The sequence below is a fragment of the Polyodon spathula genome, chromosome 1, assembly GCF_017654505.1.
Source record: "Polyodon spathula isolate WHYD16114869_AA chromosome 1, ASM1765450v1, whole genome shotgun sequence".
In the NCBI taxonomy this organism is placed as follows: Eukaryota; Metazoa; Chordata; class Actinopteri; order Acipenseriformes; family Polyodontidae; genus Polyodon; species Polyodon spathula.
Window position 1 is genome coordinate 17,391,413 of NC_054534.1, and position 18,857 is coordinate 17,410,269.

The window sequence follows — 18,857 nt, forward strand, 5'->3', positions numbered from 1 at the left end:
GATTTTTTAACTGTAAGTGATATTTGTGATTTTAATGTAGGAATGGTCTCCCTGGATCAAGAGAAGGCTTTCGACAGAGTCAACCACACCTACCTCTTTCATACACTGGAAGCCTTCGGGTTCGGTCCTGGTTTTATTTCTTATATTCGGCTTTTATATTCCAACATTTTTAGTATTTTAAAGATCAACAATGGGCTGAGTCAGCCCTTCCCAGTGTGCAGGGGTATAAGGCAGGGCTGTGCCCTGTCTGGTATGCTGTATTCACTGGTTATAGAGCCTCTGCTGCACCTGCTGAGGGTCAGGTTATCTGGATGGACAGTGCCCTCCTCGCCCTCCACACCCTCCTCTGCCACAGTGAAGGTGTCTGCCTACGCAGACGATGTGACTGTGTTTGTGAGTGGGGATGCAGATGTCCAAGCGCTGCAGCAGACTCTAAATGAGTTCCAGAGAGCATCTTCTGCCAGAGTAAACTGGGCAAAATGTGACACCTTCCTGTCAGGCAGCTGGGATGAGGGCACCCCTCCTTTCCTGCCTGAGGGGCTGAAATGGAACAGAACAGGTATTAAAGTGTTGGGGGTGCACCTCGGAACAGAAAACTACATGAAAAAGAACTGGGAGGGTTTGTTGGACAGGGTGAGGGGGCGGCTGCAGAGGTGGAAGGGACTGCTGGCTCAACTGTCCTTCAAGGGCCGGGTGCTTGTTATTAATAATCTGGTGGCCTCTAGCTTGTGGCACAAGCTGGTATGCCTGGACCCACCCCAGGGCCTGGTGAAGGAGATCCAGAGAGTGTTGCTGGAGTTCTTTTGGAGCGGGAGACACAGTTTGAGGCCGGCAGTCCTCTACCTCCCTAGTGATGAGGGGGGGCAGGGGCTAGTCAGCATTGCCAGCAGGGTGGCAGCCTTCAGACTGCAGGCGGTTCAGAGACTCCTGTACACTGAGGAGGAGGCTCATTGGAAGAGGCTGGCCTGTTTCCTTCTCAATAGATTTGGGGGGCTGGGGTTAGGAAAACACCTGTTTTTAATTGAGAACACCAGTTTTAGTAAAGCAGGACTTCCTCCTTTTTATCAAAGTATTTTAAAAGCCTGGCAGCTGGTGAGGGTGGAAAGGGATGTGGAGTCCTTGACAGGGCAGGACCTGTTTGAGGAGCCCCTATTTTTTAATCCACTCTTTCCAGTTAAGTTCCTCCAGTCGATGACGCTCTGTGCCAGTTTTTTAAAAGCAGGTGTAACCAGGATGGTCCACCTGTTAAACCTTGAGCTCTCCTGCTGGCTAACTGCCTCCCAGCTAACTGCACAGCTAGGCTGGCACTCAGAGAGGCTTGCAGAAAGACTGATGGGTGAGTTGAGGGGCTGCCTCTCCCCGCGGCTCAAGGCAGTCCTGAGGGAGGAGTTGTCCAGAGGCACAGAGCAGAGACAGCTTTCCTTATTTCCAGGGATGATCGTGTCACCAGCAGTAGGTGAGGAAGGTGAGGGCGGTGGAGAGAATGGAGGGACTTTGCTTAAATTGCAGAATGTGGAGGAAATTATCTTTCACACAATGAATGGAAAACATATATACAAATTGTGTGTTAAAGCCACAGAGTATAGTAGGCTAAGGGGATTGGTAGACTCTAAGTGGCGAGCTTACTTGGCTGTAGAGGAGGGGCACAGGCCGGTGTGGAGGGTGCTGTACAAGCCGCCTCTCGCCAAGAGAGTGGGGGACCTGCAGTGGAAGATTCTACACTGCATTGTGTCCACAGGCAGGTTTCTCCATAGAGTGGACCCCAGCATCAGTGAGCAGTGCGCTTTTTGCTCAGCAGAGGAAACTCTCTTTCATGCCTACAGTGAGTGTGAGAGGCTGCGGCCACTTTTTAATTTACTGCAGGGAATCCTGAATAATTTAGGGGTCGTTTTTAGTAAGGAGCTTTTTATTTTTGGGGTTCTATACAGTTTTAAAATGAAAAACAGGTGTGTTCTTATTAATTTTTTAATTGGACAGGCAAAATTGGCTATTTTAAAGACAAGGAAAAATCAACTCTCTGGTTCTGGACTGACCAGTTTAGTGGTTCAGTTCAGGGTGCTCGTGGTCAGCCAGATCAGAGTAGAGTTTGAGTATTTTAAACTGGTCAGTAACCTGGAGGACTTTCAGGAGAGGTGGTGTGTGGGAGACGCCTTGTGTGCTGTGAGTGAGGAGGGGGAGCTCCAGTTTTTGTTCTAATTTTATTTAATTTTTGTTTTACAGTGTTTTATTTTGGCTTTTATCTGTTTTCAACAAAGAAAAAAACACTGTTTAATATTGATCCTTTTATTTTGTTTAAAATCTGTTTTTAAGGAGAACACGATGTATTTTAGGATTTTTTAAATTTTGCTCAGGCAGTAGGAATTTAACTTAACTTTTGTTGTGTTTTACCTTTATTTGAATTTTAATTGATTTTATTTGGAATATTTAAATAAAGGATCTTAAAAGTCAAAAGTCTCTCTCTCTCTCTCTCTCTCTCTCTCGCTCTCTCTAGTAACTAGTGCTGCTTGTGCAAATTTAAAATATTAATTAACCAATTAAGTCTTCTGAAGACCTAATCCCTGTGATTTTACCATGGAACCTTATCCATCTGCAGGCCTCTGGACTTAAGACAATTAGTCCCAAAAGCTTGTTGAGAGAGACATAGGAAAAAACAACAGAATAGCACTACACGTTCAAATAGTACTGATATGGACCGAGTCCAGGGACAGGGTCCTTAGCCCTGTCACATACCTGTTAATGTTAGTGTCTGCTTTGAAAAAAAATATTATTTTATGTTTGTCACATTACCTCAAAGGCATATGCTCTACCGATTCCATCTGTTCCTCCAGTGATAACTGAAAAAGAAAGATACTTGTTTCAAGTAACAATAGACAAGAGGGAGATTGCTTAGGATCAACTGAATTAAAACAATTCATATTGCTATAAAAATTTTGATCTGCTAATAGTTGCAGTGGGCTCTATTCATCAGTGACTCATCCCAAAAGGGATGCTTTGCATCTGTTTTCCAAATGTTTGTGATATATTAAACCCTTTCCATTTTCTCCAAACCAAATGGATTTAATTAGGAGTTTTTGCCACTGATCAACACAAAAAAAAGTCCATAATGTCAAAGTGAAAAATGAAATCTACTCATTGTTCTAAATTAATTACAAATATAAAACAGAAAATAATTGATTGCATAAGTATTCACCCCCTTTGCTATGACACACTGTAGCAGGGCGGTAGGAAAGCCCTGCTATTTAAAGGTATTTATTTATTATTATTATCTTTATTTCTAGAATGGGAGAGCGAGAGGAGAGAAGAAAAAAAAAAAAAAACGAAACTGAAACCTAAAAGGATCCATGAAGGCTACTGCCCAGCTGGACCTTAAGCGTTATGTTAGTGTTCATGATTATTTTTGTTTAGATCTTTTATTTTTCTGCTCTGTGAGCAAGTGTTTATTTTGCGCAAGCCTAACACAGCACATCATCCTGCGAACGCCATCCCTACCGTGAAGCATGGTGGTGGCAGCATCATGCTATGGGGATGCTTCTCTGCGTCAGGGCCTGGAAACCTCGTGAAGATAGAGCAAAATGGAAGCAGTAAAGTACAGAGAAATCCTGGAGGAAAACCTGCTGAAGTCTGCAAGAGATCTGGGACTTGGGAGAAGATTCATCTTCCAGCATGACAATGACTCCAAACACACATCCAAACCCACACTGGAGTGGCTTAAAAACAAAAAGGTCAATGTCCAGGAGTGGCCAGTCAAAGCCCAGACCTCAATCCAAATGAGAATATGTGGAAAAAGTTGAAAATTGCTGTTCACCAAAGGTCCCCATCCAACTTGACGGAGCTTGAGCAATTTTGCAAAGAAGAATGGGCAACAATTGCAGTGTCCAGATGTGCAAAGCTGGTACAGATTTATCCAAATAGACTCATGGTTGTAATTGCTGCCAAGGTGCCTCTACCAAATATTGACTAAAGGGGGTGAATACTTATCCATTCAATTATTTTCTGTTTTATATTTGTAATTCATTTAGAACAATTTGTAGACATTATGGACTTTTTTGTGTTGATCATTGGCAAAAACTCCTAATTAAATCCATTCTGAAACACAATAAAGTGTGAAAAAGTCCAAGGGGGTGAATACTTTTGAGAGCCACTGTAGTAGGATCTACCAAAGAGAATGTAATTAATTTGTTAACCTTTCTTTGCTTGAAACGGAACGGTACCAAACAGGGGGTAATTGAAGGAAATAACTTTTTGGCAACTAATGCAAGTTTTAAAGTTGGGGGGGTTTGAAATTCAAGGTTTCCACAATGAGTGATCTTTTACATATAAGAAATACCTCCTGGTACAGGAAAGGGGAGTCAGTGGTGAACTATATATGGCTTCCTTAAATCATAGAAATTAATGAAGACCTCATAAAAACAAGTGAGAGGGAGCCATACCATAGGACCATGTTATCCCATACGTCTGAGAAAATGCTTACAGAAGATTCTACATTTTCTGTATTAACAGGTTTCTAGATTTCCCGTAGATTTGATTACGATGTCAAAAACATTATTCTCTAAATGAAGAAAAGTGTTTGTACCCACTTTCCCACTCAATTTATTGAAAAGGTTCAAAGTCACAGAGCAATTTACCATGAAAAATAATATAACTGTTAAAGTGAGCTTACATAAACTCTTATTAAACACTTGTTTGCTTACCCCACAGCATGTGACATGTCCACAAATGACAAGGACATACACATTAGGCAAGAAGTAATTTTAACTATGTATAGACATAAATTACATCGACAAATAAATGTTTTTAAAAATTTATTCACGTTAAAAAAAATAAAATACAGCAGGCAATTTCCTGAAGATAAAATGTATTTATAATACAAATGAAACGTAAATATACATTATGATAAATGTCACCTTTAAAAAAAAAAAAAAAAGCTGTCCACCATACACTTCGATAAATAAGATGACAACATATTTAAACAAAAATTATTGTCTGCAATGCAAAACTTGTTTTCGTTTCTCAAAAAAATACAAATGGCGTTGTGACAGGACTGGAAGGAGTCCCTGTCGTAATTTGCCCTCCCGACCACCGGCAGCGCTGTGTATGACCGTGATTGGATCAGGAGGCTGAACTCTGACCATGCAGGAAGTTCCGGGTCAGGCAGCCATCTTGGCCCAAGGTAGAACCATGCAGCCGTCGGGTCCCATCATTGCAATCAGCTGTGCTGTTCTCGTTGATTGGCTGACGTGGGGCAGCGTGCTGATTGCAGGGGTGGGACTTGGCAGTATTTAAGCAGTATGGTTTTGCCATTCGCGCTGTCTGGGCTGAACTGAAAACACATGCTGTGCTTGCTTTGTTGCTTTCATTCACTGCTGTTATTCACAGAAGCTTGAAAATCTTGGACACTGTTGGATTACTGGAGTGAGGAACCGAGGACTGGCCATTAATCTGTGGAAGGGAGCTAAGAAGCGGTGAGAGGAAACCCACCGCAGTACCACAACGAAACCCAGTGCTTCCTTTGTTGTTATTTATTTTGTAACCGTGACATTTTTGTTTACTCTTTTTTATTTCAAACCTGAGTTTACCATTGCTGGTATTCCAGGTGGTTTTCTTGTTTATTTTTTGCAATACTGGACTGTTCTATTTTTATTGTTTTTGTAAAATAAAACCCTGCCCTGATACCATTGATGGTACAGGGCTCTAAGGACTAATCTCCATTTCCGGCTCCTGTGTGCTGTCATTTCTGGTCCTTCCCAAAAGCTCCACCCACTACCCTCTCACAGGCGTCCTGTAATTTTCAATGAATCTCCAGGGAACCTTGCCTTTAAGTTCTAAAATTCGCAAATACGTAGAAAGACTCAAAGGCAAACGCTAACTTATTTCCCATGACACCATTACTGGGGAATGACTCTTTTCTATTATACCTTTACAATCAGCCTGTAATTATCTCTAACAGAATATTAGTGATGACTTCCAGATAAATGTCTATTATACAATGTTTTATTTATTGCAGAAGAAGAAGAATATGAATATTCATTATTATAAATGTGCAAGACAGGAGGCGCATTATTGTTGCCTCATAAATGCACTGGGGATTCATTTTCATCTTACTCTTGTCATCATCTTCATTACTACTGCAAACAATACTGGTTGTTCACCTCCCTGTATATTGAAAGGGTTAATTGGCACGCCTCTGATGCAATCGCAAGAGTCAATGCACAAGAGGTTGTTGGTCTTACACTGGCACAAAGGCCGTGGAGTGGGGGGGGGGAGCACAGATTTTCTCCATATAGTAGCCTACTATCAACATATTTAAGGTGGTTCGGCTGGATTACATTATTAGATGATAAATTCTGGTTTAAGTTTATTTTAACAATTCCTGCTTGAAATGCTATGTTGTGCTGCTTTACGATTAACTTATTACATTTGCATTTCACCTGAAATATGGTAAATTCAGTTTTAAATAACCTACCTTGTGAAAAATGAATACAACGACACATATAAATAATATAATAACATCGTACAGGCTACTCACTACAATACTTAACATGGTTATTTGGAACACAAAAAATGAAAGTGAAAACATTTTCTGAAGAAATCCAGCCTGATTGCATTCCTCTGTGCAAATTCCGATGCAATTCAGGTTATATCTGTCAGACGAGAGTTTCCTTATGGCTACACCCACACATCAAGTCATTCAATCTCTTCTGTGTCATTTTTAATCATAAATATTTTTTATGCGACACAGAGACGAAAAGCACCTTTATGCTGTCCTGTGGTCACCGGTATGGTGCAATACAAGCAGAGCAGTTTGTGAACTTCTGGAAGTAATCTTCTAGCCACTGGCTACACTCATTGCATTAGAGATGAATCAGATGCTTGTCACCTTTTTAATGTCATTTTCCCCTTGCTTCTTTAAAAATGTCAGTCATCATAAGCAGTTGCACAATCGGTCAAAATCAAAGTCAGTAGAAAAGTTATTGGTGAAAACATTACGGTTTCTCAATTAATTCTTAATTATTTCAGTTTTCCAGCATGAGATTTGTTTTAAAATGTATCTTGTGTGTTGTTGTGGGGGAGGGGGTTTCTGAAGGGAGCTGAACAGAGACGTTTAATTTTTTTTGTTTACTCCTAGCTCCAAACTTATCTCTAGAGCTTGCTCCTTCTTCATATACACTGGCATCAGAAGCCCATGCTCATCATGCTGCCATCCATTTCCTACTGTGTCTGGAGTGTCTGCAGAGGCATTGTCAGCTCTCTTCCAGATGTAGGTCTGGTAGTTTGCCCTCTGTAAGTGAAGTGCAACACTGTTGGTCATGTGTGGAAGAGACATCCTTTCACAATGTCATCAGACAGATTAAGGTCTAGACCCATACTTCCTAGTGATGCAGCATACTTCATTGGGAATTTCTGAAGTTGTTTTAGTGGCTTCAGTTTGCTTATGCCTACCTTGGCTCTTGTTGTATCAGAGCCTGATAAGGCATGTATACCTGGGAGGTCATCAACTATATCACCAATGCAGGATATGGATTGTGATCCCTGGTTTCAGGCCTGGTTCCAGCTGCCCTCAAGACTGCCAGAGTAATACCAGTGCTCAAAAAACAATCCCTTGACCCGGCTGCCTTATCCAACTTCCACTCCATATCCAATCTTTCTTTTCTTTCCAAAACTCGTGAAAGGCCTGTAGCCAGCCAGATGACGAGCCATCTCACAGAGAACAATCGGCTTGATTCTCTGCAGTCTGGCTTCTGGCCACATCACAATACCAAAACTGCTCCGAGTTGTAAATCATCTCTTGCTTAATGCTGATGCTGCTGCTCCCTCTATTCTTGTCCTCCGACCTAACTGCTGCTTTTGATAACATAGATCATAGCATTCTTCTTGACCACCTTCAGAAGTATGCTAGGATCTCCTGAACCTGTCTCTCCTGGCTGTCCTCTTACCTGTCTGGACGCAGGCAGTCTGTTTTCTATGATGGAAGCAGTGCTGACGCAAACCCGGTCACTTGCAGTGTCCATCAAGGGTCTGTTCTCGGGCCTCTTCTCTTCAACATCTACATGCTTCCCTTGGGTCACCTCATCCACCAACATGTTTCACTCCTATGCAGATGACACCCAGCTCTACCTAAAACTAAACCCTGGAAGTCCCTCTGCCTTGGTCCGGCTCTCAGCTTGCATCCAAGACATTGAGGCCTGGATGTCTGCCAATTATCTTCAGCTCAACACCAAACAAATATGAACTTCTTCTAGTAGGATGAAAAACTCAACTCAAGAATCTCAATATTGATGCCTTGAACTTCGTGAAATTGTCTGCTGCTGCCTTCCCCCACTGTACAAAGCCTTCGTGTATTTCTGGATAGTAACCTCTCCTCTGATGCCCAAATCTCCTCTATAGTCAAATCCTCCTTCTACCACCTCCGAAACATCTCAAAGGTCCATCCTTACCTTTCCCTCCCGGATGCAGAGATACTCTGTCATGCATTAATTTCCTCTCGAATCTACTACTGCAACTCTCGTTATGGTGGTCTTCCGTCACGTGCCATAATGATTTCCATTACACAAGAGTAGAAGTTAAAACTTCATGCTGATTTGAACTCAAGATAAGCACCAACTAAGACGTAGCTTTACAGTAAACTTATGTGATCCATATGTGTCTCCATCCATTTGCATTTCCTTCCATATAATGATGTAGACATCCTTCTGTCGTTAATGGCTGAAGTGTAATGCTGGCTCCAGGGATCAGCTTATTTTGCCTCCCCAGCGCATCAGCACACACAACGGCTGCGATGCTGGCTCCGGGGATCAACCACAGTGCGGCCTCCCCAGCGCATCAGCATGACAACCGTCTGGATTGAGCTAAGTAGGGTACACCTCTGGGGTCTTCAAGTGGGCACCTTCCATCCTCAGTGTTTCGTCGACTAGCCCACGACACCTCAAGAGGGCTCAACAGTGATTCTGGCATCCCAGCATCACCAACCTCCGTCCCCCACTCAACTCAGCCCAGCTTACTTACCTGTACATCAGCGTTTCTTTCTTTCTATTGTGCTTGAGATCCCCAGCCAGAATCTTTCCGTCTGAACCACAGCCAGTTGCTGCTCCTCTCTGCTGCTTCAGATAAGTTCTTCACTGTGCGACACAACTCTTGGCCACTGAATCCGACGTCTCTGAGAAACCGGGTTGTAGAATGTGCCACAAATCCCCGACAACCCACTTCCACTGGGTAAACCCGGACTCTCCATCCTCGCTGTTCGGCTTCAGTGGCTAGTTGAGCATACCGCAGTTTCTTCCTCTCGTACGCCTCATCCACAGCATCCTCCCATGGCACTGTTAACTCTACCAGGTGAACAAGGCGTGCTGACCAGACCACAAGACAATATCTGGTCGAACGTTAGTGGTGGCAATCTCAGGTGGAAAAATAAGCCGTTGACCAACATCTGCCAGCATTTTCCAGTCTCTAGCAGCTTCCAGTTGTCCTGGGCGAGGATTGGTTTTAACAACTTTTCTTGGTGGTTGCTCTCCTGGGCGGAGGAATGTTGTCTTTTGTGTGTAATGTTTTCATGGAACAGGTGGCAACTTATTGGTCAGGTTACGTTTGTCTTCCATTGCTAAGGCCAAACATCGCAGCACCTGGTCATGGCGCCAAGTAAATCGACCTTAGGCCACCTTACATCCTGTCAAAATGTGCCTTAATGTTGCAGGTGATGAACACAAAGGACATGAGGGATCCTCTCCTACCCAGAGGTTTAGGTTCCGTGGTGATGGGAGAACATCATATGTTGACCTGATGAGGAAACTGATCCTGCTCTGTTCCAATGAGCATAGGTCTTGCCAACCAATCTTGCGTTGTTCCACACTCTCCCATCTCATCCATTCTTCCTGCTTGGCCTGGGAAATGGCCTTTATACACCTCATCCTCTCCTCCTGCTTTTGCACCTCGTTGACTACCAGCTTCCTCCTTTGAGCTGGGGCTGCCTTGTGCCATGTAGGAGGAGCTGAACTGAGACCAAGACCCCCTCTTCCATGCTGAACTTGCCCCATGATATCACCAATTCGAAGGGCAGCCTTTGCATCTTCCACAGCTTTCTTTGCTGCCCACTTTCTTCCAGTTTTCAACACAGGTGCTGCCTCCCTTACGCATTTGTCACGTGACTCTACTAATGTCATTTCCAGTCTGACCTTGGCGCACTTAAATTCCTCGGTTAGAGAGGAGACTGGTAGCTACTGTATTCCTTTACCATAAAGTCCCACTCTCCTGAGGCAGCAGGAACTCCCAACCATTTCCTGACGTATGAAGTGATCACATTACCCCCTGTCTTGCCCAGCTGCACTGGCTACCTGTAAAGTAGTAAGCAAAGGATTACTTTCACACTGTTGCAGCAGCAAAGGTCATTCAAAATGATCTAGACAAGATTCAGAACTGGGCTCCTGTTTGCCTACAAGGCCCTTCATCACACAGATCCAGAGTATCTCTTCAATCTGCTGACCCGCTTTGTCCCTGCCTGCAAGCTGAGGTCCTCTGACTCAGGCCTGCTTGTTATACCCAAGCAAAAGTGCACCACACTTGGAGAGAGCTCTTTTAGCTTCATGGCCCCGACTCTCTGTAACTCTCTCCCAGCTTTAGTGCGTGCAGCTCCCACAGTCGCTCGCTTCAAATCAACTCTCAAGACCTACTTGTTCTCTCTTGCTTTCAATGCCTTTAAGCCTGAAATCTGTTATTAGCTGTTCTTTAAATTGCTATTTCAAGTTCGACACATGCATCCACAATGTTTAGAATTCACATCCTACCCTTTATTTAATGTATTATGCCTGTATTTAATGTATTTGCATTGTTTTTACTGTTTGTATTTAATGTATTATGCCCTGTATCTCACTGTATTTAATGTATTATGCATTGTTCCTCACTATCTTATAAAGCGCTTTGTGATGGTGGTTTACTATGAAAGGCGCTACATAAAGATTTATTGATTGATTGATATATCATCGGCATCCCTACATCTGTATCTAGTGTCTCATAATATTGCGGGTAATCTATCTTTGGCAGCTGCATTCAGGATCATGCAAGTGTCTGCTTCTTCCTGACCTGTAAAGAGATCCACTATCTCCTCTTGCTGTCCTTGTGTGATTTTGATTCCTATTGTGCTATCCTCCTATTACCAGCTATTGATCTGGGAGCAAGTCTTTCTCCCCTCTTTCAGATACATATACAGCAAAACAATGTATGACTCGAGCCTTGTTGAAGTTGGATATAAGTTTGTCCCACTGTTTTGGTATGGGTATATGTGGACCATGAATGTGCACCTCAAGGCTGTTACAGGGGTCGACACAGCCAATACCACATAATCATATATAATGCATCAGTATTACGTACATGTAATTATAATATAAAATCAGGGCCCGTGTAGCACCCAATTCAGTATCCCCTCAGAAATCTGTACCCCCTGGTGCATTGCACATGCGTAAAATGAGATCGGCAGGGGTTGACGCACCAATACCACATAATCATATATTATGCATGTGACAGATATCAAATGATTCTTGGTGTTAGATCTCCCTCCCGACCTGTGACGGCACTATGTAAAAGAAAAGAAGTACCCTTAATTAAATGGTACGACAATTTATTCCTTAGGGTAGGTGGAAGTGGGTCATTTAGGAAGCTACGGCACCCAATCTCAACGACTCGGACGGGAGACGGCGTGGCATCCGAGGATTAGAGGACCGGATGCACTCGTTAACCTAGGGGTCATGAGCGAGGGTATAAATAGGGGGCATAGTGTAAGTGATCTTTTCCTTTGTAAATGGTTAGAAACAGCCTAGAAGAAGACCCTGTGTTACGAGAAACATGAGTGTTGTGTTTGTTTTGTTTGTCTAGTCAAAACTGTTGCTTGTTATTTAGGCTACTAACACCATCCAGAGCTGTAGCCGAAGGCCAGCATCAAACCCGGACACCAGCACTTCCCTTTGTTTCTCGGAGAACTGTCTTTTCACCAATAGCACTAATTCACTCACTGAAGTACCTGTGTCTGTGTTTTGTGTTACGTGTCGGTGAATAAGAACGGGACTTTTGGTTGCGGGTCAAACCCGGGGATTACAAACAAAGTGATACACACCGCTGTACCACTTTTATAACATTTAATATGTACAGGTGTTCGCCATAAGGCTCTGGACATTGCTAAATAATTCAATAAACACCTTTGCACCTGGAAATCACTGTCTGTTTTTTGTATCCATTCTGCACTGCATGCATCTCTAATCACTCACCACTTTGCCACGCTCATATACTAAGCAAGAATCTAAATGTATTCTTGATGTTTCATGAAAATCAATTTTGCCTGTTACGTCTCTCTTGTTACCCATACCCCATTATAGGCAGCTGCACTGCGATCAGCAAACACCCAGCAGGGTTCGCAACATGCACAGTCTAATTTGGGAGAGTAACAAAGCCAAGTCCGTGGCAGTTTAACTCCTGCTTTTATTGTAATGTCATAGTAAGTTGTGGAGAAACAAAGCCCTTCTTGATTTTTGTCTTGTGGAAATGGTCGTAAATAAATACATAAATAAATAAATTACTCTGTGCAAATGAATACATTGATTACATAATGATTTAAACATTCAAGCCTGTCACCAGGGTCCCTTAATTGTGTGGGCTCATATGCAACAGCAATGGCTACACCTGCTATTCCTCTGCCACTGGCAAGCAGGCGCCTATTTTTGCTATGGTCACCAGAAAAAGAAAATGGTTGCCCATAACTGAATTGAAATGTATTAAATATAAATAAAAAACTATTGTTCACAATATGAATGTATACATTTTTTACTTAAACAATAGTGTTCATCTCTAAGTACGTTTGTGACCGGCTGGCGAGTGGATAGAGGCCCAGAGACAGACTTCAGTTAAAAAAAAAATAACACTTTGATTATAAATAAACACAAAATAAACGGGCACAAGGGTGAAAACAAAGATATTTAAACACAAATAACAAAACAAAAAGAAAAACCTACAAAAATAAAGGTTTCCAGGCTGGGTGATGCCTTCACTGGATTAGAAAAATTCACAAATCCATAAACAACAAGCACAACCGCTTGCTTGCTTTCTCGCTCGCAAAACCAAAAACAAGAAGCACAACCGCTTGCTTGCTTGCTTGCTTGCTCTTCCTGCACATAAATCTACATAAATAAATGCCACGGGTCACAGTGACCCGAAACATCTTGTTGGTTTACATGTGGCTATATTATTTGGTATCCCCTGTGTTTCTCACTGTAAATACACCCACTAAAAAAACCAAACCCTTTGTGTGTGATAATAGGTCACAGGTAGACATACTGTACAAGTTTGACATTTCTAGGAGCCCCACTGCCTGAAATGCACAGGGGATAGCAAATAATACAGCCATAGACTAGGATATTGTCAGCTGTCTAACTTGTGCCCTAACAATTTTCTAAGCTCGTAACTTCATTACATAAGCTGTTTGTTCGCTAGAATCCAGTTTAATGGGAACCTGTTTTTGTCTACTTAAGAAAACTTTAAGAAACAGCTCTTGTATGTTTTGGAACTGTAAATGATATAACTATGATTGTTCTTGCTCTCAGTCTGCAAAACTAACGTGTATATCACATTTAATATTTGTAATTTATGTAACTTACCTGCCCACTCTCCCAGTGATGAAAAGAAAGATCGAGACAGGGGATACCAGGTCTTTGGAAAAAGGATCTTCACAAGCTTAATGAATTTTAGAACATACACTAGTGCAACTATGGCTCCAACAGAAATTAGAATCAGATCTAGGAAACTCATCGCAGTATATTGCACACATGCACTTCCGTTGCCGAAACACTGCCAGCAAGTACCAACAACAGAGCGAGAGTGTGGAGACTATAGAACTAATCCTTGTACATGGCAGTCACACTGTGGCCACACCTCACTATCAGTGGTGTACTCCTACACCTGAAAGTACCGGAACGCCAATAAAATACAGATTTTCTTAATTTGTTCACTGGGCTTGCTGTAACATTGTAATGCGTCTCGCCTGTGACATTTATAAACTACTCCCCAATGCTGTCAGATTGGTGGTTTTCCAGCCAAATTTGGCTTGTTTGAAAGCGTCTAGCGGGTAAATACTGTCTTTGGTGGTTTGTTTTCATTTATTTTTTATTGTGATTTTCTGTGTTGTTGTTGTTGTTGTTGTTCTACTTCTTTCGATGAGATCATCACTAGCGCAGAACTTCAATCACCACAATACCCTGCGTAGTATATCACACCCGTCTTTTAAATAAAATTAACTGGGCGGAAGTCAATTACTTAATACCGATTAGAGGCAGAAGTTAGTTACTTATTCGGACAGTTAGATGTAGCAGGTGAGATCATTTTAGTAATCACTACCAATAACCTTACTATTTCCGGGCGTGCCTATCAATTTGCGCACCTCTATATACGGCAGTTTCATTTAATGAATTAAGACTGCTGTGGTTTGCTTCTGGTTTCCCTGCTGCTACTGTGAACTGTAAGATAAAATATCTTTCTCCCACTTTGTTTATTTGTGTGCGGTCTTCCCTGTTTCTAAATGCTTTTCTCCTTTTGTTTTATTTGGTATTTAGTAGGGTGCACGAGTCGAATCTGTTTGTTTCGGTTCACTCGAGATAATGTACGGTTTGTTTTCTTGTGTCTAAGTGTTTAGGTAGTTTTATTTGGTTTTTAAGTTGTATAAAAACGAGAAGTATGTTTATTTGGTTAAGTAAACTGTAGAATTGTATACTCTCGTTTGTGGTCACGCATGTTTGTTTCTCTCTTACATGAGACGTGTTGGCCTCTGTTTTGTTTCTATCTGTTGATTATTTCTGTTGAACTTTTTGATTTTGGTACTTGCTTTAGTGTTTGCTTTGAATGTGTTTCGTTCCTGTAGCCTCCCGTATACGGTGTTTAGTACTTGCTTCTAAGGAAGCTGCTCGACTATATTGCACTACTTGTATTTAATATATTGTATACTAACAAATCTGAGTGCAACCCTTTGCGGTAAAAACATAATCTTTAAATATCTAACGTTACAGTATTAAGAAAATCCGAACGAAAGATTGGCATTCTATATTTGGCCTCCCTCAGATCGCTGCTGCTTAGTGTTTGTGTAGTGTTAGTTATTCACGATTTTGGGTTTTTGAGCACAATTCAGATTTGTTGGCCCTTGTTGTTTTTTTATTGAAACGCCCATTGTATTTTCTTTGGCTTGGTTTCTGAGCACTTCTCTCCAGGCACAGTAGCATCTGAGAGGCTGCCCTGATGTTCCTGTGTTTTACCAAACTTACTCTTGCTTTATTAATCTGGATCTAATGTAGCATATAATTGCTGTTAGTTGGATCTAATGTAGCATATAATTGCTGTTAGCAAAGAAGATATGTTAAACAAACGAATATTTGTTTTGTAGTACAATTCTTTTTAACAAATATTATTGCCTAATTGAGACAGGGTGTAAACCATATGTACATTTCTTATGGTCTTTCATTTAATTGGAAGGGACTCGAGCAGGGATCATAATACATGATCTGGTAACTCCGGGCTCCCCTTACTCCTGATATAATTAATGGGTGGCATGGTCAAATAGCCCTATAGGCTGGGTGCTGCATGTATTGAATATTGGCTCCCATGGCTCCTCATGTTAAGCCAAATTAACATGTATTTATACTAAATACAAAAATGATTACAAAAGATTTAGAAGTGAGTAGTTTTTTGAGATTTATGATTACTGTATATTGCAAATCTCAAAACTACTCGCTTCTAAATCTTTTGTAGTCATTTTTGTATTACTTTAGTATAAATACATGTTAATTTGGATTCATATGTTTTTTTCTGACTATGTGAACGAAAAGACACACATTTGCCCGTTTTCCCACTAGAAATGGTGATTTTTCAAAATATCACTGTCCTGGTCATAAAAGCAAAGTTTGTGGGGAATAATAGCCATTTTCTATACTTTTGAGGCATAAGCAATTAGGAAATAACACTTACTACCCAGGAACAAAAATTGTTACATAGTGTTATAGTTGTACTGGGCGTGTCTAGCTGCAGCCCTGGCATTCTGAAGGGTGAAACAAGGGAACTTAACTGTCTCAGTTCAAGGGCCAGACCCAAAGCTGCAAGAGTCCTCTGCGCTTGACTTGGCAGGTTGCAATGGGCTGGCAGTTCCTATGGCTGCTGGAGGGTCACACAGTGATTGAGCCAGGATTTGAACCTGGTTCCGAGCCCTTTTTATTAAAACACTGAACCACACAGCCTCAGCAGTCAGATTTAAGGACCTGTCCACACTACATCTAAAGAGTCTTAAAATTGCTAAATGCAGTTGGCGTCTACACTACTGCATTTCAATACTATACTCAAGAACCGGGCCTTAAGACTACCCCTGAGGTTCTAAATTAGATCAGTTTGTCACAAGTGTTGACAATACCAAACTTTTTTTTTGTGCATCCTCAAATATCCCAAAATTCTTTCTGTATGTTTTGGCGCATGGACATTACAAATACAGTACTGGGGAAAATATTGGAGCTAGTTTCTGAAGTACACACAAATGAAGATAGCATATCCCACCTCTCTATGCTGTACCCAAAAAATGTGTACAGTGTTTCTATCGCATCATAATGCTTCACTTCTGGTATTCCTCTAACAAAATCATTCAATGCAAGATTGTGAGCAGCACAATGTACATATTCAGCCTTTACTTCCTCCTTCGACATTCTTGCTTGCACACCACAGTACACACCATTCATAGTAGAGGCCCCTACCCATGACACTGATAATTCTAACCCTTTCTGTTCAATAGTTTTTTTTTTTTCAGTCCATTTTTCATCACTTTCAATTGTACATATCAAAATGCTACTGTTAGGATCCTTACTAGATGTAAAAAATCATGATTGCATTACCCCCTTTCTTGCCCAGCTGCACTGGCTACCTGTAAAGTTCAGGATTACTTTCAAAATTCTCCTGCTTGCCTAAAAGGCCCTTCATCACACAGATCCAGAGTCTCTCTCCACCCTGCTGACCCACCATGTCTCTGCACGTAAGCTGAGGTCCTCTGAGTCAGGCCTGCTTGTTATACCTAAGCAAAAGTGCACCACATTTGGAGAGCACTCTTAGCTTCAGGGCCCTGACTCTCTGGAACTCTCTCGCAGCTTTAGTGCATGCAGGTTCCACAATCGCTTGCTTCAAATCAATTCTCGACCCACTTGTTCTCTCTTGCTTTCAATGCCTTTAAGCCTGATATGGAAGTAAATACAATTACTTCACAGAGTAATTTTAAAAGGTCCTTTATTATTTCACACACACACACGCAGTTACATACACAGATGCTGTTGTGTGAAATTTAATTACTTTAAATTTAAAAGGAAGTTGATGTGGAAGTAAATAAGACAATTACTTCACAGAGTAATTTTAAAAGGTCCTTTATTATTTCACACACACGCACGCAGTTACATACACAGATGCTATACTGCGAATAACGATATCCCTAACGGGACACAACCCAACAAAGTTACATACAAAGATTATATTAATCACAGATCAATACAATCCATGAGACGCAACTGAACTAATTCTTACCCTTCCAAGCGGATCGGGAGAGCCCTTCGACCCTGGTAAGAGAAAGCAGCTGTCTCCAAGAAATTACCGAGCAGGACTGCGCGCTAATTCCCTAGAAACAGCATTAATGACCGGCACAGTCAGTGGGTCAAGAAGAAGAGGGCGTCAGAGAACCCGCTGGCTGGACGCAATCAAGGCTGACACAAACATGCACATGAAAGATCTGAAAGAAGCGGTCAAAGACAGAAATGCGTGGAGAATGATGACCCATAAAGTGACCGAAAGTCGGCCTCGACTAAACGGATTTTAATAAAAATGTACTATGCGCTGTATCTCACCATTTAATGCATTGTTCCTCATATCTTGTAAAGCGCTTTGTGATGGTGGTTCTCTATGAAAGGCACCATATAAAATAGATTTATTGATTGATATCAGTGGCATCTGTATCTGGTGACTTCATAATGTTTATAATCCATCTTTGGCAGCTTGTGCTGCATGCAGGATCATGCAAGTGTCGGCTTCTTCCTGACCTATAAAGAGATCCACCCAATTCAGTATCATGGTTTTTTTGTATTTCAAAACTATGAAGTAAATGAACATGAGTTTTCTATGAGTAATGTGAGAATGCATTTAATGTTGTGGCTCTGTCTGGTGCTGTTATGTCTAAAATAAGCATGAGTCATGTAAATTATTTTAAATTCCTTAGCGTAACATTGTTTACAGCTTTATGTATTTTATAAGTACGTACAACACACGATTGATATTTGGTGTTGTTGACAGGGTAGCGGGTTCATGCGCCATTAAAATAGTTGAAATAATTAAACAAAAACACTGCAATACTTCAATGTACTTGACTCTGCCCCGGATGGGAGAAAACACATCGGGAAGTTCCAGCAGCTCCTGAGTCTGACTTATCTGTGTTGGTGTCACCCTTCCAGGTCCACCTCCTGACTAAAGAAAGAGCGAGAGAGAGAGAGACCAACCTCTCTGTGTTACTGCCTTGATTGACAGACGGACCCTTCAGGGCCCCCTAGCTGCTCCTGCAGGATCATGCATGCATCAGGCAGCCAGTACAGATCTCACCCTGCTACACTTGTTTTTGGTGTGAAGAATCTCAAGTGCTGTTTTACTCAACCAGTGAAGAAAGCCTAGACTTTCCATACTTTTAAATATAACCATTTGGTAATTGTTACATTTACTTGACAGGGAATGTTCATATTCATTAGCAACAAAAACAAGTGCTGCAGAAAAAAAAAAAAAAAACACAAGCTGTGAATGTATTTTCCATTTTTTAATAGCAATAGAACCCT

At 41.6% G+C, this 18,857-nt stretch overlaps 1 protein-coding gene across 4 annotated transcripts in view; it reads right to left on the bottom strand.

Moving 5' to 3' along the window:
- hsd17b3 (hydroxysteroid (17-beta) dehydrogenase 3) overlaps positions 1-13,875 on the bottom strand; it is a 33,267-nt gene extending 19,392 nt beyond the window's left edge. For 2 of the 4 annotated variants that reach the window (XM_041248796.1, XM_041248779.1), the window contains exons 1-2: positions 13,632-13,875; positions 2,788-2,834 (exon numbers count right to left, since the gene is read on the bottom strand). In XM_041248796.1, coding sequence (XP_041104730.1) covers positions 2,788-2,834; positions 13,632-13,782 — 198 coding nt within the window. In that variant the 5' untranslated portion in view covers positions 13,783-13,875. The remainder of the gene's footprint in view (positions 1-2,787; positions 2,835-13,631) is intronic. The other 2 variants (XM_041248803.1, XM_041248788.1) reach the window with 1 other exon arrangement.
- Between the last annotated feature and the right edge of the window lie 4,982 nt (positions 13,876-18,857).